Raw genomic sequence first — 23,200 nt, forward strand, 5'->3', positions numbered from 1 at the left:
CTTAATATTTTTGTTATATTGGAATAATTTAGAGTACTAAAAATTGATAGTTGAGGAAACATAAAAGTAGCATTAATGGTAAATTTAATGGTCGGTACGTTGATCCTTAATTGAAGAATGTTAGAGATTAAAGTTCGATATGGAAGGTAGAATGACTAATAGTCAGACAGTACGAGATAGTTTACGACAAAGTGACAAATGACATTTTCAAAGAACATTAATGATCCGTGAAGAATCTGATCTAAAATGTTGAAAGACTCCTGAGACGATAAAAAATAAACATTCAAGGAAAAAGAATATATAATATTCGTGATAAGTTCATAGTAATTTGTCTTGCAACATTACAACTAATCTAATGCAATCTATCCAAAACGTTCTTAGATACAAAATTTATACTCATGTTTATAAATATATTATAAATACGAATAAATATATTTATATACGTGTAAAGAACCACAACCTCGAGATATATTTTGTTTTACTTTCTATTTACTGGCAAGCAAAAAAACAGATAGGTATTTTCAAAGGAACGAAATTACCCATAAAATTCCATTCCACCAGCGACGATTGCCTCGGATGCAATCTAATTTCTAAAGTTCCCGATGAAACCTTCTAGTTTACGAGCGGCCATTCTTTAACTTTTACGTAACGCACACGCATCGTAAGAGAAACATATCTACGTAACTAATGACCGCAACAGTTTTATGATGAATGCACAGAGACGTCGGAGCGCGCGGAGAAAGGAAAACGGTTGCTTCGATGAGACAAATCGCATTTTCTCAACGACACGTTGCCATTAATTGACTCTTCCATCTCATCTATTGCATCCATCGCAATTCGAGCGCTCATAAGTATCGTAGCTCCCGCACAGTAATCGCGAAATTGACGTTTCAATTAATTCAACGATTACGAAATCATGAGTATACAGTTCGAAGGAGGTTTGCTAGATGTATAACTTTCGTTTTGCTTCGTTTCTAATTATGAACGCGTCTCTCCGCGTCGATCCTGCACGCTCGATGAGAATTCCGGTAGGATATTTATAATTTAACGTTTGATGACCCTACGTCATGCGTTTCACAGGGATTTTGATCGATGATTATTGACAAACGAGCGAAGGATAAGCGTTGCGGAAACTAATGTTACTTTCTCTGTGCAGATCTTTACGGGCACCGATCGCAAATGGAGACGTAGATGAGGAAATATAATTGATACGAGCGTAATGAAACACGAAGTCGGTTTTAGTCATTAATTCGTACGCTCATTCGTCTTGTTGCATTCTAATTGCGTGTACGATGGTAATTTTTTACTATTATTTTTTCCTCCTAGCGGTTTTTACACCTCGCGAGATAACGTCGATACACGTAATTTCTTCGAACATGTGTCTTTTTCGTGATACATATTAATATAGATCTTTCTTCTCAGCTGCGAAGCAATCATAGATAACACAACATTCTCTTCCACACAGTGACAAATATTCGTACAATTTCATCGCTATATTATACTCTTCACGATCATAACACTCTTCACAAAATCTATAAGGTTCTATTTCACATCACCAAAATCCTCAACTCTATCCTCAACTACTGCCCAATTATAGAGAAAGGAAGAATTTCTTAAACAGCTAATTTGTAGAAAATTGACCTGAACTTTTAGTACCTGTTACATTCATTACTAAAGGTTGTATATTACCAAGTATATTATTGGCTTTCCTAGCAAGATAATATATTATTTTACTGCTTTTTTCCATTGAATCAAGAAACGAAATGTTCACAACTACTCAGAAATGTTTGCTTTAAAGAAACTCATTTTACATATCGTTATTCCTTCCCCATCAATTTATATTAATTATATATATTGCGAGATTATTCAAACCCACAATTAGTCAAAAATTTCATTCCCTGAAAACCAACCATACAACTTGCACTCAATTCACTTTACGCGATACTTTCCAAACGATCGACATCGATGGTCATACACGTACCAGTACCGTATGGTTGCGTCACTCGAAGTCTAACAATTCCAAAGCCCGACAATCAAAATCATCGATAGCAAGCAACAATCGCAGGCTGAAAAGCCCGATAGGCGAAGAATCATTTCCATGCACGTTACCCGGTAATAGTCGATCTACAACGCGATCGTCGATCGCAGTTTTGCGGCCGGCCAAATCGAGCTAGGTCACGGTGACAAATGGCCGCGCGATCAGGATCGCGTGTGATAAATTCCTAGCTCACGGTATCGTTGTACAGCTCCGACGAGTCCAGGAGCAACCGGTTCCAGATCACGATGATATAGGTTTACCCGGTCGCGGAGGATCGATCGATATCGGCCGATAAATCCCATTATTAATGCGGTCTATCGCAAGAAGTTGATAAATTGCCGACGAAGGGTGAACACGCCGTGGCCGCGTCGGTCTCACGTTACAAAACGATCCCCCAAGGCCGCACGGGGAGATTTATCCGGCAACTTCCTCATGATTTTCGCGATCCTATGCATCGCGAGGTCCGCCTAATGACTCGAGCTTTTTTTTTCCTCGTCGTGTGGACGCCGAGACCGGTGTCGCTGGTTCGACGGAAAATTATCGTGCTTGAGAACCTGCACGATTTTTAACCGAGGAGTTTTCTGTTGGCAGGATGAATAGGAAATTGATGGCGAACGATGGACGTACAAGAAGAGGAAGGGCTGGAAATGTGAGACCCAGAGGCGGATGGCTCGTTGAGATTTATGGCGGTTCGGTGGAAAATAAGAATTTAGAATTTTTCTTCCTGGAGTACGGGTGGTGGTCTCGAGTATGATGTAGAGTTGGAGTTTCCTACGTGGTGATTGATTCTTGTATATTTGTTACGATATTTTTGAAACTGCACCTGCAAAATTTCGTTTGGTTCGTTTGTTAAGTTCTAGATCGACGACAAACAAATTTTAATCGATATTTTTCTTCGTGAATTTTAATAAATTAGGGTGTCTTTTTATACGCATAGGTATGTATGCTTGTACCTTATCTATCTACGCATGTACCCATGCATATGAACATTCGATATAAATTGAACCTATTTATTTTCTAGGAATACAACTTCTTCTTGTAAATAATAAATAAAATATCATATCAGAACATAGACATCAAAATCACGCGACATCGTTATTTCAATATTCCTCCCCTCCCCTCAGAATCTTAAACCCTGAGAACCAGTCAGCTCGTTGAAAACCTGCTGCAACCGGAAAGGGTTGATCACATCCTTCCATCTGCGACGATGTAACTCAATGAGCTCATGCTGGAAACAGACTGTCACCAGAACAGTATCACCGTTTCACCGTTATTACTGTTCGTCGAGACCTGTTCCCCTCTGCCTCTCAAAACACCTTTCTCCGTTCTTTCGAAACAGAAACTGACCTGAATCGCGGTGCATCTATCACGAGGAAGAATCGCGACGAGACACGTACCTATACGTCGTTCGATGCACACGCCGCGCCGGTGGTAACGTTGGTGTACACGGCTGCCACATTCTGTGTGTATTCTCTCTCTTTCTCTCTCTCTCTCTCTCTCTCTTTCTCTCTCTACCTCCGTTGTTAATATTATTGCATGGCGCAAGCCGAGTTCTGCAGCCGGCTGCAGGTGCGTCGCTTCTCCACGCTCGATCCACCAAGGAGACGTTTCGGTGTGCATTGTGATCGAATGATATAATAAAGGCTGAAGTCCGTGGGAAACGGAGAACAGAACCACCTGACGCATCGTCGGCTACGACGTAGAGAAAGCCGCGCCGCAGGATAGGCCACGTGACCGGGACCGATGCTACGACGCCGTAAATACCGATCCCGTCGGAAACTGTCGAGAAAACGGGAACGAAACGTTCCCTTTTAAGAGACGTCGCCTGACTGGGCGTTTCAATGGATTTAGGATGGCGTGGTTTCTGAGGTGTTCCGATCCTCTTCCACTTCGTCGTGGGACAGTGTCGCTGGTTTGACTCGATGCATATTACATCTTTCGTTGTGTAATTTCTGATATAGGTTGTTTTGTACGACGAATGAGTTTGTGTTGAAAGGTAGTGGATCTTTCTGAAGGATAACGATTTCTGATATCGTAGAACTTTGATCGAAGATCATGCGCCAAAGATACAATAGGAATCGACCTTTGTCTTAGTCGGTAGCTAAAAAGATGTATTTTGATATGAAATAGTTGGGGATCGTAGAATCGAAAATATAAGCTTCTTGAAAATATGTGATAAATGTTTTGTAAGAAACGAATAATATTAGTTTAATTGTTATGTTACTTTAGTTTAATTAACGTTAATCTATATAACTAACGTTATTAATATTTCTGAAATGTCCAAGGAAATGATAAAAACATATATTTAATCTTAAGAACAAAGGGAACAATAATATTGATGTAAAATTGATTGACAACACGTGGAATTGTAAAATTGCTTTTCTATGAAACATGAGCAATATTATGTATCACGGTTTCCTTTTGTGACCTCCAATTGGGATTATTCAGCCTCTCCAATTTTGGAAATCTTCAATTAAAGAGTGATTATAATATAATGTTCAATGCGTCAATTGTATGTATATATCACCTATAATAGTGAATTATTTGGTATTGAATATTCGATACTTTAGGGGTCAGCAGGTGTGTACCGTTCTAATAATAAATTGCAAGATAAGAATAGTATATACATGTAATTGACGCATATAAAATGTCGAATATTCAATAGTCAATAATTATATAAAATGAAATGCATCAAACTAATCCTCGCATTAATTTATATCAAATTACAATAAACGATAGTACTTATAATAAATCAATAAACATCTGAAAATCTAGATTGTGCTTTTAAGAACATCCCGTATAATATAATGACTGGCAGATTAGTAAAATGGTGACGCAGGTCAACGCCAAACGTGAAAGGACTAGCGCCAAGGAGGAGCAGTCAAGTCAGCAGATCCCATGTCCACGAATTGTTCGAGCACGGTGTCATGAGTTTACGATACGTCTATCGCTGTTAAGTGTGCAGATGCCAGGTCCTAACAGTTCACATGGCCATCAAAGATGCAGACCCTTCTCGCCCATAAAATAATTTTTAGGCTCCTGACTTGAATGGTCGACTACAGCATAAAAATATTAATTAATGCGTTATCAAAAATAACCTTCTTCGAGGTCTGAATCATAAACCCGATCATCTTAACGTTTTTTATGTCGTTGAAAATTAGAAATTATTTGACAAGTATAAGTATCTAACGCGATTGGCGATTTCGTGGGCTAATTTATTTATGTGGATTAAATAAATTTAGAAGTTTTAATTGAACAGTATATTTGCAATTAGTAAGTCTCACTGAGATTGTCTCAGCGAAGATTAAATATTTCACTTTATAAAAATATTTTTTTAATGTTATTCATTACCCATTCTTAACGCTGGTTTTTAACTTAATTTTTATGCGAAGAATAACGACACGTATAATTTTTCTTATATTTGTAGGAAAAACCAATAACTCCGAATATTTGAAGAGTAAAAAGGTAGTAAATAATTAAAACAAAGCGCAAATAGATAAATAGCTAAACACGCATGTATATTATACATTAACAATCAACACTCGCATAGCGTTAGTGTAACGTTGTCCCACGGTGTAATATTACATGAAAGAATATTAAGGGCGTATTGTAATTAACATAAATTTTTCTATGCTTTAGATTCGCTATTTTTTATGATTTTATAACTTATAACAGACGGTCAGAGAAAATTGCGGGAAAATTTCTAATCCATTTCTCTTTAATTCGATCATTGTACCAACGATTGTATCACATTTGTATATTTATACAAAACGGTTTTATTTTCCTTCAAACCACATAATCGAACTCTAATAATTACTAAGGAGTATCTACTTAGCCATCTAACGTCATATTCAAATCTCGTTGAAGTCCATCCTAATAGAAAGGCGAATACCTCGCATATATCTAACGTTGAATTAACTACTACAAAACGAAGAGTGCAAAAGCGTAAGCCTAGCATCAACGCGGAATCATTACGTCGTTGAATCGAACAAAAATCTCTGTAGCATAAATTGCAGACTTGACTGGTTCGTCCATCGAACCTATTGCACCAACCGTTCGGAGACTGTCGAAGTAACTTTTATGAAAATATAATTATTTCAATAACTTCCTTGATAACGTTTTCATCATCATCATCATCATCATCATCATCATCGCCGACGTCATCGTGCACGCACGTATTACTGTAATTACGCTGTCAAACAGCGACAAAAGAAAACAGTTCGAAATGGAGAAAAAAGAAAGATCGAAATAAAGAAAGAAAGGAAAAATACACGACAGATGATGGAACGATATTAACAAACAGATGACAGCGGTACCTCGCTGCATCGGCAATTAGGGATATCATTAACGAAGGAAAGCTGATACAAGTGCAGGGAGAGGAATGTGTTACGAGAATGCAAAAGGTGATAGGGGAAAATTACGGTGCGCGATCAAAAATTAAAGTCGCTCTCCTTGTTATTACTCGTGTTCGGTGAGCGCGTTCACGGAGTAATTGAACTCGTGGCTGAATGTTACCGCAAGCGTAATAATATGAAAATAGATTGTGAATTGGAAAAGAGTACTTACGCACGTCAAGGAACGTTTATATTTCCTTCGATAATTGCTCCATACTGTATTTCTGAATAAAAATGCAGTTGGCTATTTGATGTCATACGTGGACAATGAAAGAGGGAAAAATAAATTAAAATTTAATATTGTACACAATTCTGTAATAATTTAAAATGTAACAGAAATAATTTGCGTTAAACTCCTGGAAATTAATAATTGCGATACATATATATATAGATAAATTCATAAGAATGATTTGTTTGAAATACTTAGGAATTAATCGAGAAACTGCAGAATATTAATAACTGCAATAAGTAGATCAATAAGATACGTGAAGAATTAATGATCTTGAATAAGCAAATATGTTGTATAAGTACGTGTCACGTGTACGTGCCATGAATAGATTTTACGAAAATCTTATTAACAAGCTGTTACGATACGTGCAATTATAGGCGATAAAATATTTTCTGGTATTTTGATATACGTGTACAATCACCATATTCGCGAATATCTTTCACATAATAAAATAAAATGATACACATGTATACATATGAAATGAAGAAAAAATGAAAAGAATAAAAACTGAAGAAAATAACGTCGCAACTTTATCAAGCATAAGAAAAAATAAACTGAAACAAAACAAATTTAATATAATATAGCATAATATGATATGAAAATATAATCTAACAAAAGAACCTACGCTTCCTAACAATATCATCCATTAACTAACCATTCGTTACATTAAAATAATTTTAAAAAACCTATCTCAAAACATTTTTAATCGGCAAAGCGATCACTCGAAAATCACTATAATAAAAAAAATTCACCACTATTTCCTTGTGCAGAACATATTCTTTACACAGCCATATAAGAAAACACAGTTAATCGTGACAATAATCGTTAGGAACACACACCAATAAAACGATCTCGCGAAACATGTTTCGCAGGAGTATCCATTTTTATACGAATAGGCAAAGGAAAAAGGAGAAACGCTGAACGTTAGTGTATTTTGGAGCGACTCCCACGAGCTGGGAAGGATCGACCTAAGCAAAAGAAAGGTGCCAGTACGCCCCCGCTCGAGAACAAGAGTCGAAAAAGCCTACGAATTATTCCAACCGTTTGCTCGCAACGGGATATCGAGGTGATATCCTGCGGGGCACGGCGTGGTGCCGTGCCGCTATCATCCGAAGCTTTCACCATCGTCATCATCATCGTCATCTGGCAGCTCCCTATTCCGATGGCCGCTGCCCTTAATGGATCGATTCGTCATAACTCGTTTCAACACCTTTACCAACTTCGACTATCGATCCCGATGATCTTCTGCGAGCACCATTTTCATCGAACTGACGCGATCGAGATGTTAGATTGTTGAAGGTTGTCTTTAATTGCGTGGCGAATTATTGTGAAGTTTGAGAAGTGTGAGACGATCTCATTTGTGTCTCATTGTTCAATGAACTCGATAAATTCGAAGAATTCTAAGGAAATGTCTTTTTGATACGTCGAGATGGATTCTAGTTATGCATTTATAGGAAATTTAAAGATGAGAAATGCGCAGAGTGGAAAATGTGAAAAATTATCGAGAATTAATATTAAAAATTCATAGTTATTAAGATCTAATGGAAGAATCATCTTGAAATAATATAGAAAATATAAGAAAGACTAAAAAAAAAAAAAAAGCCAACAGCACATGGAATTCCCAAGCGGTCACCCATCCAAGTACTATCCATGCCCAACACAACTTAACTTTGGTGATCAGACGAGAACCAGTGTACCTTGTGTGGTATGGCCGTTAGCTGTAGTACTAAGAGTATTACCTCTATTTCTGGATAATTATTTACGTATTTTTTAATAAGAGATATAGAAAATCATAATAAACTTTTCGCAATCTTTATTATAAATAAAAAGTGAAGAATAAAATATTTCTCACCTACTATGTACCTAAAATCAATATTAACTAATATTAACTAACTATTAACTAACAACACTAAAAATATACTTTTTGCTTATACCAATTCCTCCAATCTTGAAATAAATAGATTCTCCCAATTCGAATAACATTCACCCTCTTTTCAGCCATCTTATATATCAAAGAAAGAAGGATAATTTCAGTGCAAGTTTATTTCAACAATTGTATGATTCCTTTCACAATCCATCTATTTCTTTCCTCATGAACTCCGAGACAGTCGAATAAACATTTTCTTAAATTAAACGTCGCGAAACTCAAATTAAGGTCAGCAGTTAGAGTCGATACGTGAATACACCTCTCCTTTTGCTGATTCTAAACAGTGGAAATTAATTCACATCGCTTAAAAACGTACTTGTAGATCCATCTTCCTTTATGCAATCACGAAGATGGAATATACAAATTGTTATTATTGGTCGAAAATCTCACATTTACGAATTGGACCATATCACCGAATGACGAAAAGAAACAACGAAATATGTATCCAGAATTGATCGACCCATATGAGGGATACCAAAGAACAATCATTCACAATCATAACAATCGTAGATAATAATCTTTGTTATAACTGAACGTTAACAGTTATAGCTTTCGATAAGACGGCCGAGTCGCAACTGAGCGCACGTCGAAGAGAAAACAGTCAGGGCCTACTTGAGGATACGTGATCCTGTTAGGGTAGCCTAATTGGACACGCTACATATTTACACTCTGATCTTGTGAAAGGTTACCAGTGGACTTTAAATTATCTTTAAACACCAATTCAGACGCGCCCAGTAATTTAGTCGAGTAATTTAATAACCGATCGTGTGTCAACACGAAAATTTAGTCGAATAGTTGAGTAAAACGATCTAGCGAAGAAGATCCAAGAAGAAGCCAATTGAATAGATCATAAATTAATAATCCAGGTATACAAATTTGATCGTTGTGGCCATAGTTAAAATTCCGTTTCTCCTGAAACAAATCCTTACAGTTTCCAGGTAAGCTAGATCAGGAGAAACATAACACGCGTGCGTGTGAAACGCGGGCTTCCTAACCTAAAAAAATATCCACGCGCGCCTCGGCTGACACCTGGCACAATCGTCGGCAATTTCTACGAGTAAACCGCGTTTACATATGCATACAAAGCGGCGGTTCCAGCTCGACAATGTGCGACACAGGCGGCCACTGCATCAATTCGAGAAAAATAAAAACTCCAGTGGCAAAGACGACTATGACGCGGTATGGTTTACCGCACGTCCATAGAAACGTCGTTGGATAGAACGTCGGCCATTTATGTAGCCGCCTGGAGGATCGGATTAATAGCCCTTGTACCTAGCCTGCGGGAGCGGATATCATTCCTTGCACCTTGTTTCCCGTTCCTACGCGAACGCTGACAATTTGCAAGGCCAAATAGGGCGGCTCATTTAACCGGTAGATTTATTCGCCGATTTCTTGCGAACCTGACGATCGAATGCTATACGATAGCGGGACAAGAAAGGAATTATTGGGATTTTCGTCGAGCGTACATGTTAATGGTGTTAAATCTGTGTGCGTTTAGAGAAATAGCGGTTTGACCGATGATTTCTGTAAGGATAATGCGAAATTGGCGAATATATATAATATATATTGGTGAAATATAAATTGGTGTAATTTTCGAGCGACGATAATAACTTTTTTTTATTCAGGAACGAATATAGTTCAGTAGTAGAGTATTCAGAGTATTCAGAAATGGAGAGTGACAGCATTGGACGTAGATGAGTACACAATGATTAGAAACAGTAATACAAATAGAAATCAAAATAGAATTTATCTTTTCAATGGAATACCTATATCTAATGCATATTTTTAATATCACACCCTGATAGCAACTACGAGACTATACTTTCAAATGTCATTGTATATATCTAGAAAACTAGACATCTCGTTGTACTTTATCCAATATTTAACCTTCTTATCAAATATCAACTTTGATAAAAACGAATCAGTTACGCTATACGATACGTATAGCGAAAAATATATTTTAGGATCGTATGTACCAAGCTGTACATCGTGAACACGCCATCAACCCTATCCTTCCATCACTCTAATTCAGCTTCAACTAAATCTTCGTACACGTTCGAAAGTCACGGAAAGCAGCTCACAATCACGGATTTAAGCACGCCAATCGTGGATCCCTTTCGGAGTCCGGGAACGTTCGTTATTCCTAGTATGCGCGAGGCGGTGTAACCTTACGTAGCGTTCCTAACTTGGCAGCAACAATTCGCTACGCCAAATAGGGCCGGTTATTTAATGCTCGTTGGACTTGTTTATTCGATCCGTGCCGCACAATTGAATTGCGCCCATTAAATGCTGTCGGAGAGACAGCGAGGAGAGCTTTCCGCGGCGTGCACACGCGGATCGTCGCTTATTCGCGCGTATATTCCACGTGAAAATTCAATATTTTACAGAAGCAGATAATCTAGACGGTTACGCGGGGCTCTGTATTTTCTTCGAAGCGGAATGCTGTTCGTTCTCCGCGTGTACCATTACCCCATTACCCGGGCTATGAAGACGTATGGCTCTATTTTCCAGGCTGAAACTGAAGGTACAATTTGCCCTGTCAAAGAAAGTTATTATACCGACGGTGCAGAAGAACGCGTTGCTGCGCCGTGATTTACTGAAAGCAAGGATTATATTATTGGAAGCGTGTAACAATTTGCCAAAATAAATGGTCATTGGTAACAAATAGGTGATGTCTAGGTTAAACAAATTTTTGGGGTCAGTATGGTTTTATAGATAAATAGAAACTCTTCTATTAACATATAACTGAAATATGGTCAGATTGTTATTAATAGTTATACTAATATATTATGCGATATACGGAGTATCTGAAGCTCCTCATAAATTCGTATAAATTTTACCGGAGTCAGTGTTACAGGTAATAACAAGAGTAAAATGTTATTTAAGGAAAAGTGTACAAGTATTTTGTTAAAACGTTGATTAATTAAACGTTTATTCAACGTTTCATTAGATAACGTTAAAGATATGAGGAATTATACGATAACACTGTCTTTCGTACTGTATCATAACGAATTAATTATAAAAATCAACATTGCATGGAATTTTAAAATAGTATTGTCTTCAATTTATATACGTTTCTTATTATAAATTATGATAATCAAGCCCCATTGCAATTTATAAGCTGTTAATATTACTGGTTAATTTTATTTGTCAAAGTGTAATAAAAGAGGATTATATGTATGGGTATATAAGTACAAATTTATTTTTCGAATATACAAACAACAAATACTAGTCAAAATTCATATTTAATATGAATTAAATTTTCAGCATTTTATGTGAAAACAAAGAGGAAATAATTTTTAATAAAAATAGGATGAATATTGATGGAAAGAAGAACGCATAAACGTTTCCCGTCTTATGGGATATCAATTACATCCTGCTATCGCCCTTGGCGCGAAAATATCATTAGAATCAATAACACCGACTAACCTTCCCCCAGGGTCATCCCTCTTAGCTTGTGTATTCGCGATTCTGCACCCTAATATTTCCCTTCGTGGAATTTCCACCATGGTACTGTCACTCAATAGCATTGTGTCTTGTATTTGGCCATGCTACAAAATTTTTCTTTATCCTCTTTCGATCATTCATTTCTTTACAGCAACGTGACAAAGATATGCGGGAAGATTAACAACACTTCAATGATTTAAAAATTTTTTCCAAAATAGAATTGATTAAGAAATACATCATATTTAGTGGAGTCCTCCTACTATTTACTCCTATTTTAGAATTAAATATTTTGAATTAAGTATTTCTAAATATTTTAATATTGCGATTAAATATGTTTCGATTCTTCGTATCAGCAAATTTTCTTAAAAAACTTTAAACATACAAAAATATTATGAAATAATTGAATAAATGTTGATATTAAAATGAGTGTGCTAAAAACGAAACAAAAGACAAGAATTATTCTAGAACGAGCATTAATCGAAATACATTTTCCATTAGCAGAATACAAAACTCATAGCGAAAGATTATACCGTTTTCATCTCTTAAAATACTCCATTGTTCTTGTTTCTCCAAAGCATCAGAAACCAGGAGCTCGCTCTCTCCATATCTTTCGTCGGTTTAGTGGTAATATTTTTTCGGTATGACCCTCAGGAGCTGGCGGTCTTGTCAAGTTGTTGGAAGGACACGCGAAATCCGGCGTCGTCGCAACAAGGAAGGGTGGAACGAGAAATTGGAGACGCGTACACGGGGAAAAATATATACGTGGCCCGAAGGTCCAAGGGGCCGCGACATTGTCTTCTGCAAGGAGGATTTGCCTTCGAGGAGGTTGCGGTCGCTACGAGGGAAGAAACCACCCCGCTAAGCCACCATGATTCCACGAGATAAACCCCCATATTATGTCGCCTGGGATAATACGAAAAACCCACCGCGAGATGCGGTCCACTCGTGTGTATAGAAGTATCTGTGTACACAGGGTGGCGCCAAACGAAAGAACACTGGATGTAGTTTATGGAGTCTTTATTCGACTGAAAACACGATTCTTCGTGGGAGGATTGTAATTGAAAATATGTGTTGTTCATTGGGAATTATTATATGACAAATGTAATTTTCGAAATACAAATGACACATCGTATTGTATGTTCTTGTTTTCTTGTTAATTTTATAATTGCACGCTACGAACAGGTAATGTTATTTAGAAAAATAATTTCAACGAAGCTACTGATATAAACATTCCATGAAATAAAATAAAATAACATATTCTAAAGTAAATACGAATTCATTGTACTAACTGGTAGTGGTTTATATTGTAGTATAATTAATACTGTTATATCGTAATATATAAGACAAAATAAAAAGGGATGATAGCTAACTCTTGTCTCATTTACAATTTGAAAGTCGCTCATTTTTATTGAAAAAGTTATAGCAGAATTATAGGAACATTTAGACAACACTTCGCATCTTGTAAAACACATCGTTCGATGTAATCAGGAGTAACATATATGTATGACTATCAATAATTCAGACAAGTAACTTTAACATTAAAAGAGATGAGGTATATTTACTATATTTAGCCGATCACATAAAACTTCATATCCAAACATGGGTACTGTTTCAGCACGCAGTGAAATCGCTTTAGTAAACAAGCCTCCAATTACCTGAAGAATGTATTCGAATCTCATTTCACCAAAAGTCCGGTATTTTAGTGTCTGAAATCAACTGCTTTCTTTCGTGACACCCTGTGTGCACACATATCCATGCATAAAGATTTTACGGGCGGCGTGGTCAGGACGAGGCTTACTGGAAAGAAAAGAGCCTTCTGCAGTATCCCAAGGAACGAAAGTAACGAACGAGCGTAATCGTACACCGCGCGTGTTTCCTTAAATTGATTTTAAAAAACGAGCAAAGGAAGGACGGAGTAGCATACGGAGCTGAAGTAGCAGAATAAAAAAATCAGGACGAGAACGAAAATAAAGAGGAGGAAAGAATAATACGAGAAAAAAAGGACGGAAATCCCATATTCCCGGATTCGGAGACAAAAACGTGATCGTACGGGCCAGGGATAGAATTTATGGCGCGACATTAATCAGCCAGAGGTACGAACGATTCGCGCGAGCTGCGTTAATCGGAGAATAATTTCGCGAGCAATTTCGCCGAATTAGTAATTTATTTTACAGCCGTTCGGGGAGATACGCAGAGGCCTCGTAAAGCGGCTGCAATAAAAATCGAACGCGAGCCCGCACGAAAACAAGCACAGCCCCGCGAAAGAAGCCCAACAGAGATGCCCACCTAATCGTTGTTTCCTCGTAACGTTCGATCGTTTAAACAACCAATCGTTGCACCTTCAACGATCCACGTTCAACGTTCGTCAATATTTCGACTAGATCATCTCAAATTTACAATAATTTCTTTTTTAATGTCTACTGTTTTTAAGTGTCGTTGAAATTTTAAAAGATTCTTCTTTGTTATCTGTCGCCACTTTTATGTGCTGACGCGATTTAAGGAAATTAAAGTAAAGCTAAGGCATTTGGGTGAACATTGTTTTCTTTTTTAATTTTATCGTGTTCTTGGTCCTTATATTTTTATGTTTTTGATGTAAAGTAGAAAACAACATAATAATAAAATAATAAAGTAGAAATACAAGCTGATGAAATGCTTATTGGCTGTGTACATCTTCAACAATAGTACGAATGGATTGCGAAAGATAGCTTTTGCTCAAAATGTTCTCTGAAGTAATTCACCATTGTTCCTGACGCTTACCGTAAAACTCTCTGTACTTCAGAAGTCAAACTGACTCCTGAAGATTCCATTTTCTACAAATTTCCAAATTTTAGCATTATCATATTATTTCAAAAATCAAATATAATTTATTCCGATGTATGTAATCAGCCGTGCCTCTATATGATCCAATTAGCAACGGAATCAATATTTTACACTATCATTTAACATTTCAATATGACTCGAAATATCCAAATCCGCCTAATAAAACCTGAAATAAATCCATTAGAAAGAAACAAAAAAAAAAAAAGAACGACAGATAAAACAACGATAAAATACGGTATGGAAACAGACGAGAAAAATTTCTTCCGCGATCTAAAGCGGACTCAAACCGAAAGGGCAGTTTATCGGCGGTGAAGAATAGAAAAAGAAAGCGACGAATAACCGCGCGGCCATAAACGCGTCCGTGGTCTGGCAACGGGTGGCTCGTATTTAAGGAACTTTAAGGAAGCAGCAACGTTTCGACGATTTTTCGTTGCTGTCTCGGGGACTTGGTGCGTTTAATTAAGCCGTAAATCGATGCGGCCCAGGTCCCACGTTTATTGCGGCCCTAAACTATATCAGCTACGCTGAAAAAGATAAAAAGCACGGCCTGAAATTTCGAAGCCTCTCTCCACAGCTCGATTCCGTTCCCATTCGCGAACTCGTTCCTCGTTACGATTTTTGCTTTACTCCCCACTAGTCCATCCATCTCTCTCTATCGTCCTCCGTTTCGACCTTCTTTATCCCTTTCTTTTCCCTTCCTTTCCTTTCCAGTGAAACGACCCGTTTTTATCTCGACAGCCACCCTCGCGATCCTCCTTCAGCCCTCTTCTCCCTCCTCTGTAACGTCGCCACGCTTGTTAATGACCGAAGAAGCTCGTAAACAGGGTCGTGATCACGGTGGTCCTCAGAGATCACTCGTTCGTGGTCCTTCTTTCCGCTTGGCCCGGTGTCAGCCGTGTTTAAACTTTAACGTCCCCCGTTTCATTGGCCTTTATCCTCACGTGAGGCCGTCGTTAATGTGACGATCAAAAGCGCGCTTTGTATCGCGGACCTTCGCCTTGTTTTTCGGCTTATCGACGGAACATACGCGCAAATAGTAGCTTTTAGCCGGTAGAGTTTATCGCTTCGAAGCTCCGTGTTAATTACGTGTCGTACGTGCGCCGTGAGATTTAACGTTTCTCAACTTTTAGCATTTTTGAGATTAAAAGAATTCTTGGTAGACAGATGGAGATGGTTTTTACGAATATGGAAGAAAATAAGTGGTTAGGTATTTTGTACGATTATTTAAAAGCTAACGTTGTTGTTCATCTATTGCTATGCATATCTGCCAGATAATAAGAAACTGTAAATTAATGTAGGGAATGTACGTGCAAGATTTTACGGTTGGCCAGCGATTGTTCCTGTTTGATTGCTGTAGCTATATTCGAATGAGTCTTCCATAATGAAGAGATTTAGTTCCTGCGTTAGTGTAAAATGAATGAGGCAATAGGTGTATTTAGTAAAACTGGGGCAAACTTGAAAAGAACTAGAAATACGTCATGATTCTAGCAAAGAATGTTTCTAGTATCTCACTTTTCATACATTAATAATTTAAAAATCTCGGTAACAATGCTTGCTCTATCCCAATAAACGACAATCATTAAACGAACGTCTATTCTGAACTAAACTAAAATCAATTATTCGGTTATTCGGAAGATCTGCAGCATTTTTGATAATTGATAAGTTCTATCAAAAACCTTTAGAAGGTATTAGCTTCTTAAGAATATGTATTAACGAATTCTCAACCTTTAAGTTAAGTTTGAGTAAATTCTGCATCCACTGAAAAGAAACGATACGTATTTCACTTTAAAAGATATAAATTTTACAAAAATATGCTTTCTTCAACCCCTACTGAAATTTCTCTATAAACCTTGCAAACGTAATATTTCCATGCAACGCCTAATCAACGTCCGTAAAAAACTCCACATTCGATTTCTCTCCGCAAGCAGAAGCACTTCTTCCACTTTGAAAACGCTTTTCCCATCTCTCCGGCACGAGGAAGAGGAAGGCGAACAGAAGCGACTGAAAACAGAGAAAAGATAGTAGGTGGGGATAGAAGCAGAAAAAGCGAGTCGGAGATGCAGGTCGCATCCGGCGCAGCTCGTCGCCTTCCACTCCCATTTGAATAAAAGCAACGATAAGCACATCCTTAGAGTCACTCGCAGTTCTGAATTGTTTCCGCTTCTTAAATCCCCGACAAATTTATTATAATAACTACCCTTAGCCGGCGGATCCCGTTTTTCCGTCTCTGTCCTCTCCGCCGCCTTCGTCCCTCGTTTCGTTCCTCTTTGTTCCGTTTCCACGCCAGAGATACGCTTCCCTCCTCGTTCAACCAATAGCATCGCCTACATCACCGTAATCCTCTCTTGGCCGTTTTTCCTCGCGTCGCGTCTTCTTCTAGCTGGTTTTTCGCCGCGAGAGAACTCGGCCCTTTTCTTCGTGGCCGCGAGGCGAAAGGAAGGATCGTTTCCGCGAATAATGCGTTCGTTCTCCGCCACGCGGTAGAGAAACTCGGGATAAGGCACGGATACGGGGGTGGCCGGGGGCATCGGCTGCAATATTCCCGATGAAAACATTACGGCAACGAGTTTCAGACTTCTTACACGTGGCCATTTTTACGCACGCCTTGATCCTTCTTCCTTATGGATTACGTAAGATTACGTATGAAATTGCATTTTATCGTGGTTGTATGCACGTTGATGATTGGACAGGTTTGTATAGTAATAGAAACTGGGGTTTCACACTTAAGAAGAACGATAGAATTGTAGTATCATTTTTGAAAGTATTTCGAGATTTTCAGTAGCGCTATTCGTACTCGACATTATTCTTCCATTTAGACAATAAATAAATAAAATAAAGATACAATTCCAAAATTTAATTAACCTACCTATTCGCGTTAAATCTTAAACAGAGAATGAATAATTTGGATGTTAATTTTAATGATCACGCGGAGACATCAGTGGCAATTCTTGAAAATTACTTGTATTTCTGTATTATTTGATTTTTGTTAAAACTTGTTGTTCTTAATATTCCATTTTGTAATTCTCTTTTCGTCTGAAAATTTTCATTTTTTAAATCTGAAACAGAGGATGAAATTTGGATGTTAATTTCAATGATAACGCGGAGACATCAGTGGCAGTTCTTGAAAATTACTTGTATTTCTGTATTATTTGATTTTTGTTAAAACTTGTTGTTCTTAATATTCCATTTTGTAATTCTCTTTTCGTCTGAAAATTTTCATTTTTTAAATCTTAAACAGAGGATGAAATTTGGATGTTAATTTCAATGATAACGCGGAGACATCGGTAGCAGTTCTTGAAAATTACTTGTATTTCTGTATTATTTGATTTTTGTTAAAACTTGTTCTTCTTAATATTCCATTTTGTAATTCTCCTTTCGTCTGAAAATTTTGATCGGACAATTGACGGCTGGTGTATTACCTCTTACACATTTATCGCGATCGTTTTATTTCGTGTAAATACTATACTGCGGAAATAATTCAGTTATATCTATGCGAAGAATCGAAGAATCGAATTTTTGTAAAGATCCAAGAATAGATGAAAGTAATTGATCTGAGTAAGTATGCAGCTGCGTTTATGGGCAGATAGAAAACAAAGCGTAAATCTCAAAGCAATCAAGGTCTTGGTGAATGAAATATGCTTCGTGGAAACGTTAACTGTTATTACGAATAGCTTATGCAGTTGTTTAGATTGCAATTGTTCACAGTTTACCGTAGAGTAATAGCTTCTCCTGGTACTACTTGCAGTGGCATGATGCAACACACATATGGTACGCATTTACAGAAATAAACGTTTCTCCTAGAAATTCTGACATCGTTGCACGATTTGGAAAAATAACCCTAATATTACTTTTATATACAATTGTAAAATCATAACTAAGGAAAAAATGATACATTTAATAAATTGTTTAAATCATATCATTAAGTCATATCATTAAAATACGACTTGAAATTTCACGCTATTTACATATTACCGAGGCTTAAGAAAGATATGAAAAAACTATTCCTGCGAAAAAATTTCTTCCAAGCTTTAGAAACTCTCTAACCTTGTTTTCTTATCCATAAATAAATATTAACAAATCGTCGTAAAAATTTGTCTACATAGTTTACGAATATTTCTGATAGTATAACAAAAATCTATCTATATTCCAAGTCTGTATTCTATATTAAAAATTATTCTCAAGTTTATGTTTTAACATTTTCGTTTAACGTACGATATAGTAACTTTTTTCTTACTTCGACTACAGTGTATCATCTCATTAATTGCTTTGGCAACACACTTTCACAAAATCATTTTACGTCACGCGAGCGTTAAGAGTTTTTGTAAAAGCGACGCGAGAGACAGCAGGGAAATGATAAAAAGCGTTAAAACGGTCATAACGATGAGCAACTACGAGAAACTGGCGCAACGAAAGGGTTCTTTATTGTTTGTTTCTCCAGCCGGATCCTCGTTTTAAACGACACGGCGGCAAAACACGAGAACACAACATCTCAGCTGTTAAAATACCTTTCTTCTTCGGCCATGCAACACGCAGCGTCGTTAAATGATATTGGACTTTTTTGCTGAAGAGCAGAATTTTCCAAGTTTTACGTCGGTTTTTAACCAGAGAGACTTTTACAGGATAATCAACCTTGGTAATGTACAGATTTCACAGTACTTTTAGCTGACGAGCGATATCTTTTTTCAATTATGTTTACGAATCGTTTCGCTTTAATGAAAGAGCAAAATTTTATAATCTTTAACTATGTATATTTCTGATGTAAAACATTTTTTTACGATTAGGCGGTTGTCTATTAAAAGAATATTGTTGATCTTTAAAATTTGCAGCTATAGAATTTTTAATTTACAAGAAATTATAAAAACTTTTTCCTGTTTGATTATAATTTGAAAAATCACATAATATATCAAAATGCTTCTACGTTAAAATTATGTTAGGTTTATTAGAAATAAGAAATTCTTCATACAATTCTTATATTCCTTCCTAAATAGACGCAGCTTTGATATGGATACCCATAGCAACAAATAAATTTTTCCAATATCCAAACTTCGGTCTAACTTCCATATTCGTAATCTATTTTTTTTTTTGGAAAAGGAATTTTAAAGTTTGATTCATAGAAATTGAAAAATCCTACGCTTTTAAAGTAAATAGAATTGAAATTACGTGAAATTACACTCTGAAATATTGTTCTGCAAAAATGTTAATTTGATTAAAAAATGTTATGCTTGAAGATTTAAAAATTGAATCGATGAAAGTCAAATTTTACGAATAGTTAAATTAAATCTAAATTAAATCAAATTGGAATTACAAGGAATTATACTCTCAAAAATTAGTACTTGAGAACATCTTTCACTAAAATGGCTTCCATGGACAAAACGCCGAGCGAAACCACATTCTTTTTATTTGTACACGATATCTCGAATATACACAAAACCTCGAGACCGCAAGTAAAATTATTCGGTGGTCGAGTTTCGAAACGTTTAATTCACTTTCCCCGGACTGTTAAAAAGATAACATCCTCTCACTTGGGCGCGGTTCGACGACGTTACGACAAACAAGGGATTTCAATTTTTTCCACGGTATATGTCCGCGTGCATGCCGTTTCCGTAAACGAAACCGGAAACAGTCTGTATACTCATTTCAGCCAAATAATGGGCGTTTCAACTTGGCCGCCTTTGCTCTTTTGAAACGGCCCCTTTCACTCGGCTAAATGCATGCACGTAGGAATCTCTTTCGCTTCCTTTTTACAGGAATTTTTGGAGAACCTTGAGAAAAAAAACGGGGGTTGCGAAACATTGCCAAGAATACTCGAATAACGACCACATACAAAATTCTTAGAGACGATGCTTTCAACAACTGAGTGTTCTTCTTCTTATCTTTCCTCTAACGATGATTCTAACGAAAATGAAATTACTAATGAGAGTTGCAATGCTTTTTCTAAGGATAATAAGTTGTGACGATTTTTTGAAATTATTAAATTTGTCTATTACTCTTATTGACGCTTTATTCTAATATTGCTGCAAATATTATTTATCTAATTTGGTCAATTTTCTGCAAAAGTAACAGTTTCACGATTTGTATTCCTTCTATAGAAGTCATTAATTAATTATACATAGAGGAATAATTGTTAAACAATAAAGTTAAATAATAAGTTTATATAATATTCCTCTTTATATAAAGAAAAAGAACAAAGTACAGAAACAAATCTAATAATTTCTAAAGTAAAGAGTTTTAAAACACAAAACTAAATCTAATAATTACAAGTTTCTGCAGATTCATAAAATCATACTTCAACCGCAATCGTTCCCTTATGTCAAATTTTTCCGTTGGAACCACCTGCAACACCTGTCACATACACTCCTATTTCTACCTCAATCATACTAGAGGAACCTGTCAATTTTACGCAACACTCGTAGCAATTATCCTGACATGAAATCATACTTCAGTACTTCAGTACTTCGTGCATACATCACGTACTATACAGTTCGCACGAGATGTTGTAATTCTACCCTGTTGGTTTCGTTCTACCCACTTCCATCAAAAAACGCGTTTTATACGGTGAAAATGTTTTCTGAAACGCAGTTACGAAAGGCGGGCCTGTTTCAGTTGGATATGACGACGTTTTCGTGACAAATAAGGAAGCCAGCCCTTTCTCGTTTAGTCGCACAGTTTGAAAAATCGGACGAAACGGAAACAAAAAGCTAAATAGAAACGAGAAATAGTCAAAGATGGAACAAGATAAAGAGGAAGGAAAGTTATTCGACGTAGCGCACGACGTCGCGCAGTTTATTTTTAATATTTACGTAATATTATTATATCTGTCGTCTTCTTCCTTCCCTTTTGTCTTTTCGAATGTATAACAACACGTGAGAAGCTTTAGAAAAACCGATATTTGGAAAGTGGTAAAAAATCGATTGTCTGATCAGTGTACAAGATATTATTCCGAAACAAATCGAGCAATTCGATGTCAGAAGCCTTTATAACATTGCACCAAGTCAAACTTATAAAAATCTCTTTATCGTTAAAACTCTCTTTTCCATCTATTACTTCGAAACTCCTCGCGATAAACATCGAAACCACCAAATCCCTAATTCCGGTAGCCGAAAAAAATGAAGCGTCAAACAGGCGAAACGCGTTCAGTTGGTTAGTCCGAGTAAAAAATATGCTTAGAAAGAAGTAACGTATCGAATCAATTGTAGAGCGGATCGCGTAGGGAGGAAGGAAGGTTAGACTGAGGCGCGAAGAAAACAAAAGGGGAATGGGATTACGCGAGAAGAAGCGCAAGAAGGTGGCGCCTGGTAGAAGGGGAGGTCGGCGAGTAGAGGCCAGAGGGTTCGGGGACCTCCGACGTGGTATTTACGACGTCATTTCCTCGCTGACTGTCAATAATTTCCCTGGGGGATGTGGAAGATACCGTGGCGGCTCTCGTGTGCGGTTTGCCTTCTTTCTTGTCCGCCTTCTCTCTTGGCCCATCTCCTTTCCAACCGGAGGACGCTTCCTTGTTCGCGTTTCGCGGCCTCCTTTTTTCTCCACAGGAGCAAATTGAAAAGCCAGCGACGCGACGCCGAGACGTCCTCGAGATACTGTTTCGCGGCGACCGAAAAGTAATATCGCGCAGATAGAATGAGATTGCGTCGGACCCGGCCGCGCCGAGTATACATTTTTGATAATTTGCTCGTATCGTTTTGGCGGAGGAATGCAAATACCACGGAGAGGATTGAACAACTGTGGTCTCGGTAATTAGCGACAAGTGTATGGAAATATGTGTGTGACGTGTTCTTGGCAATGTTACTGCGTTATCTTCTGCAATACCAAGATAAATGTAAAAATGCACCTGTCAACGTGTTAGTCTGAGAAGACGAATTAAATCGTTACTGGTTAACTTCCAGCGATGCTTATAATTAGACGAAAGCCTAATCTACAGCTTCTTTCAATTTAATTTTCCCAACATTACCTATTTTTTAATTTCATTTAGAATCTTTATCATCTGTTAATCGGAGAAAATCAATTAGCTGGTTATTGTCAAACTTAATTATTACTCTTGTCCGATACGTAAAGTAGCAAAAAATGAGTCTAAAGTATTAAGAAGAATGATCGAGTAAATCTGAAAATGTCACAAACTTTTCTATATGGACCTTTTCCATTTAATAATCATCGGTCTAAAATACTGAGACTGCATTTAAACTAACCGACTAAGGGTGACTCGAAGAATCTCGTAAAAAAAGGAAGATGCGTAAGAATCAAAAACGGTATATATACAGTCTCGTTAATCTTCAGCAAAACCTCAGAAGGAAATAAATCGTACGAAACCAAGTACGTAATTCTCGATCAATCCATCATCCCCTTGA

General features: G+C 37.1%; 1 protein-coding gene and 1 non-coding gene across 2 annotated transcripts in view; both read right to left on the reverse strand.

Annotated features, from left to right (window-relative positions):
- Positions 1–4,841: 4,841 nt before the first annotated feature.
- LOC143303288 (UPF0489 protein C5orf22 homolog) overlaps positions 4,842–23,200 on the reverse strand; it is a 339,177-nt gene continuing 320,818 nt past the window's right edge. The window contains exon 4 of the mRNA XM_076622394.1: positions 4,842–5,094. Within this exon, the coding sequence (XP_076478509.1) occupies positions 5,070–5,094 (25 nt within the window). The 3' untranslated portion in view covers positions 4,842–5,069. The remainder of the gene's footprint in view (positions 5,095–23,200) is intronic.
- On the reverse strand, positions 8,262–8,380 carry LOC117158743 (5S ribosomal RNA). Its single transcript, XR_004464463.2, has one exon. It is a non-coding gene; the product is annotated as a 5S ribosomal RNA (ribosomal RNA).

This window comes from Bombus vancouverensis, chromosome 1, assembly GCF_051014615.1.
Source record: "Bombus vancouverensis nearcticus chromosome 1, iyBomVanc1_principal, whole genome shotgun sequence".
Classification (NCBI taxonomy): domain Eukaryota; kingdom Metazoa; phylum Arthropoda; class Insecta; order Hymenoptera; family Apidae; genus Bombus; species Bombus vancouverensis.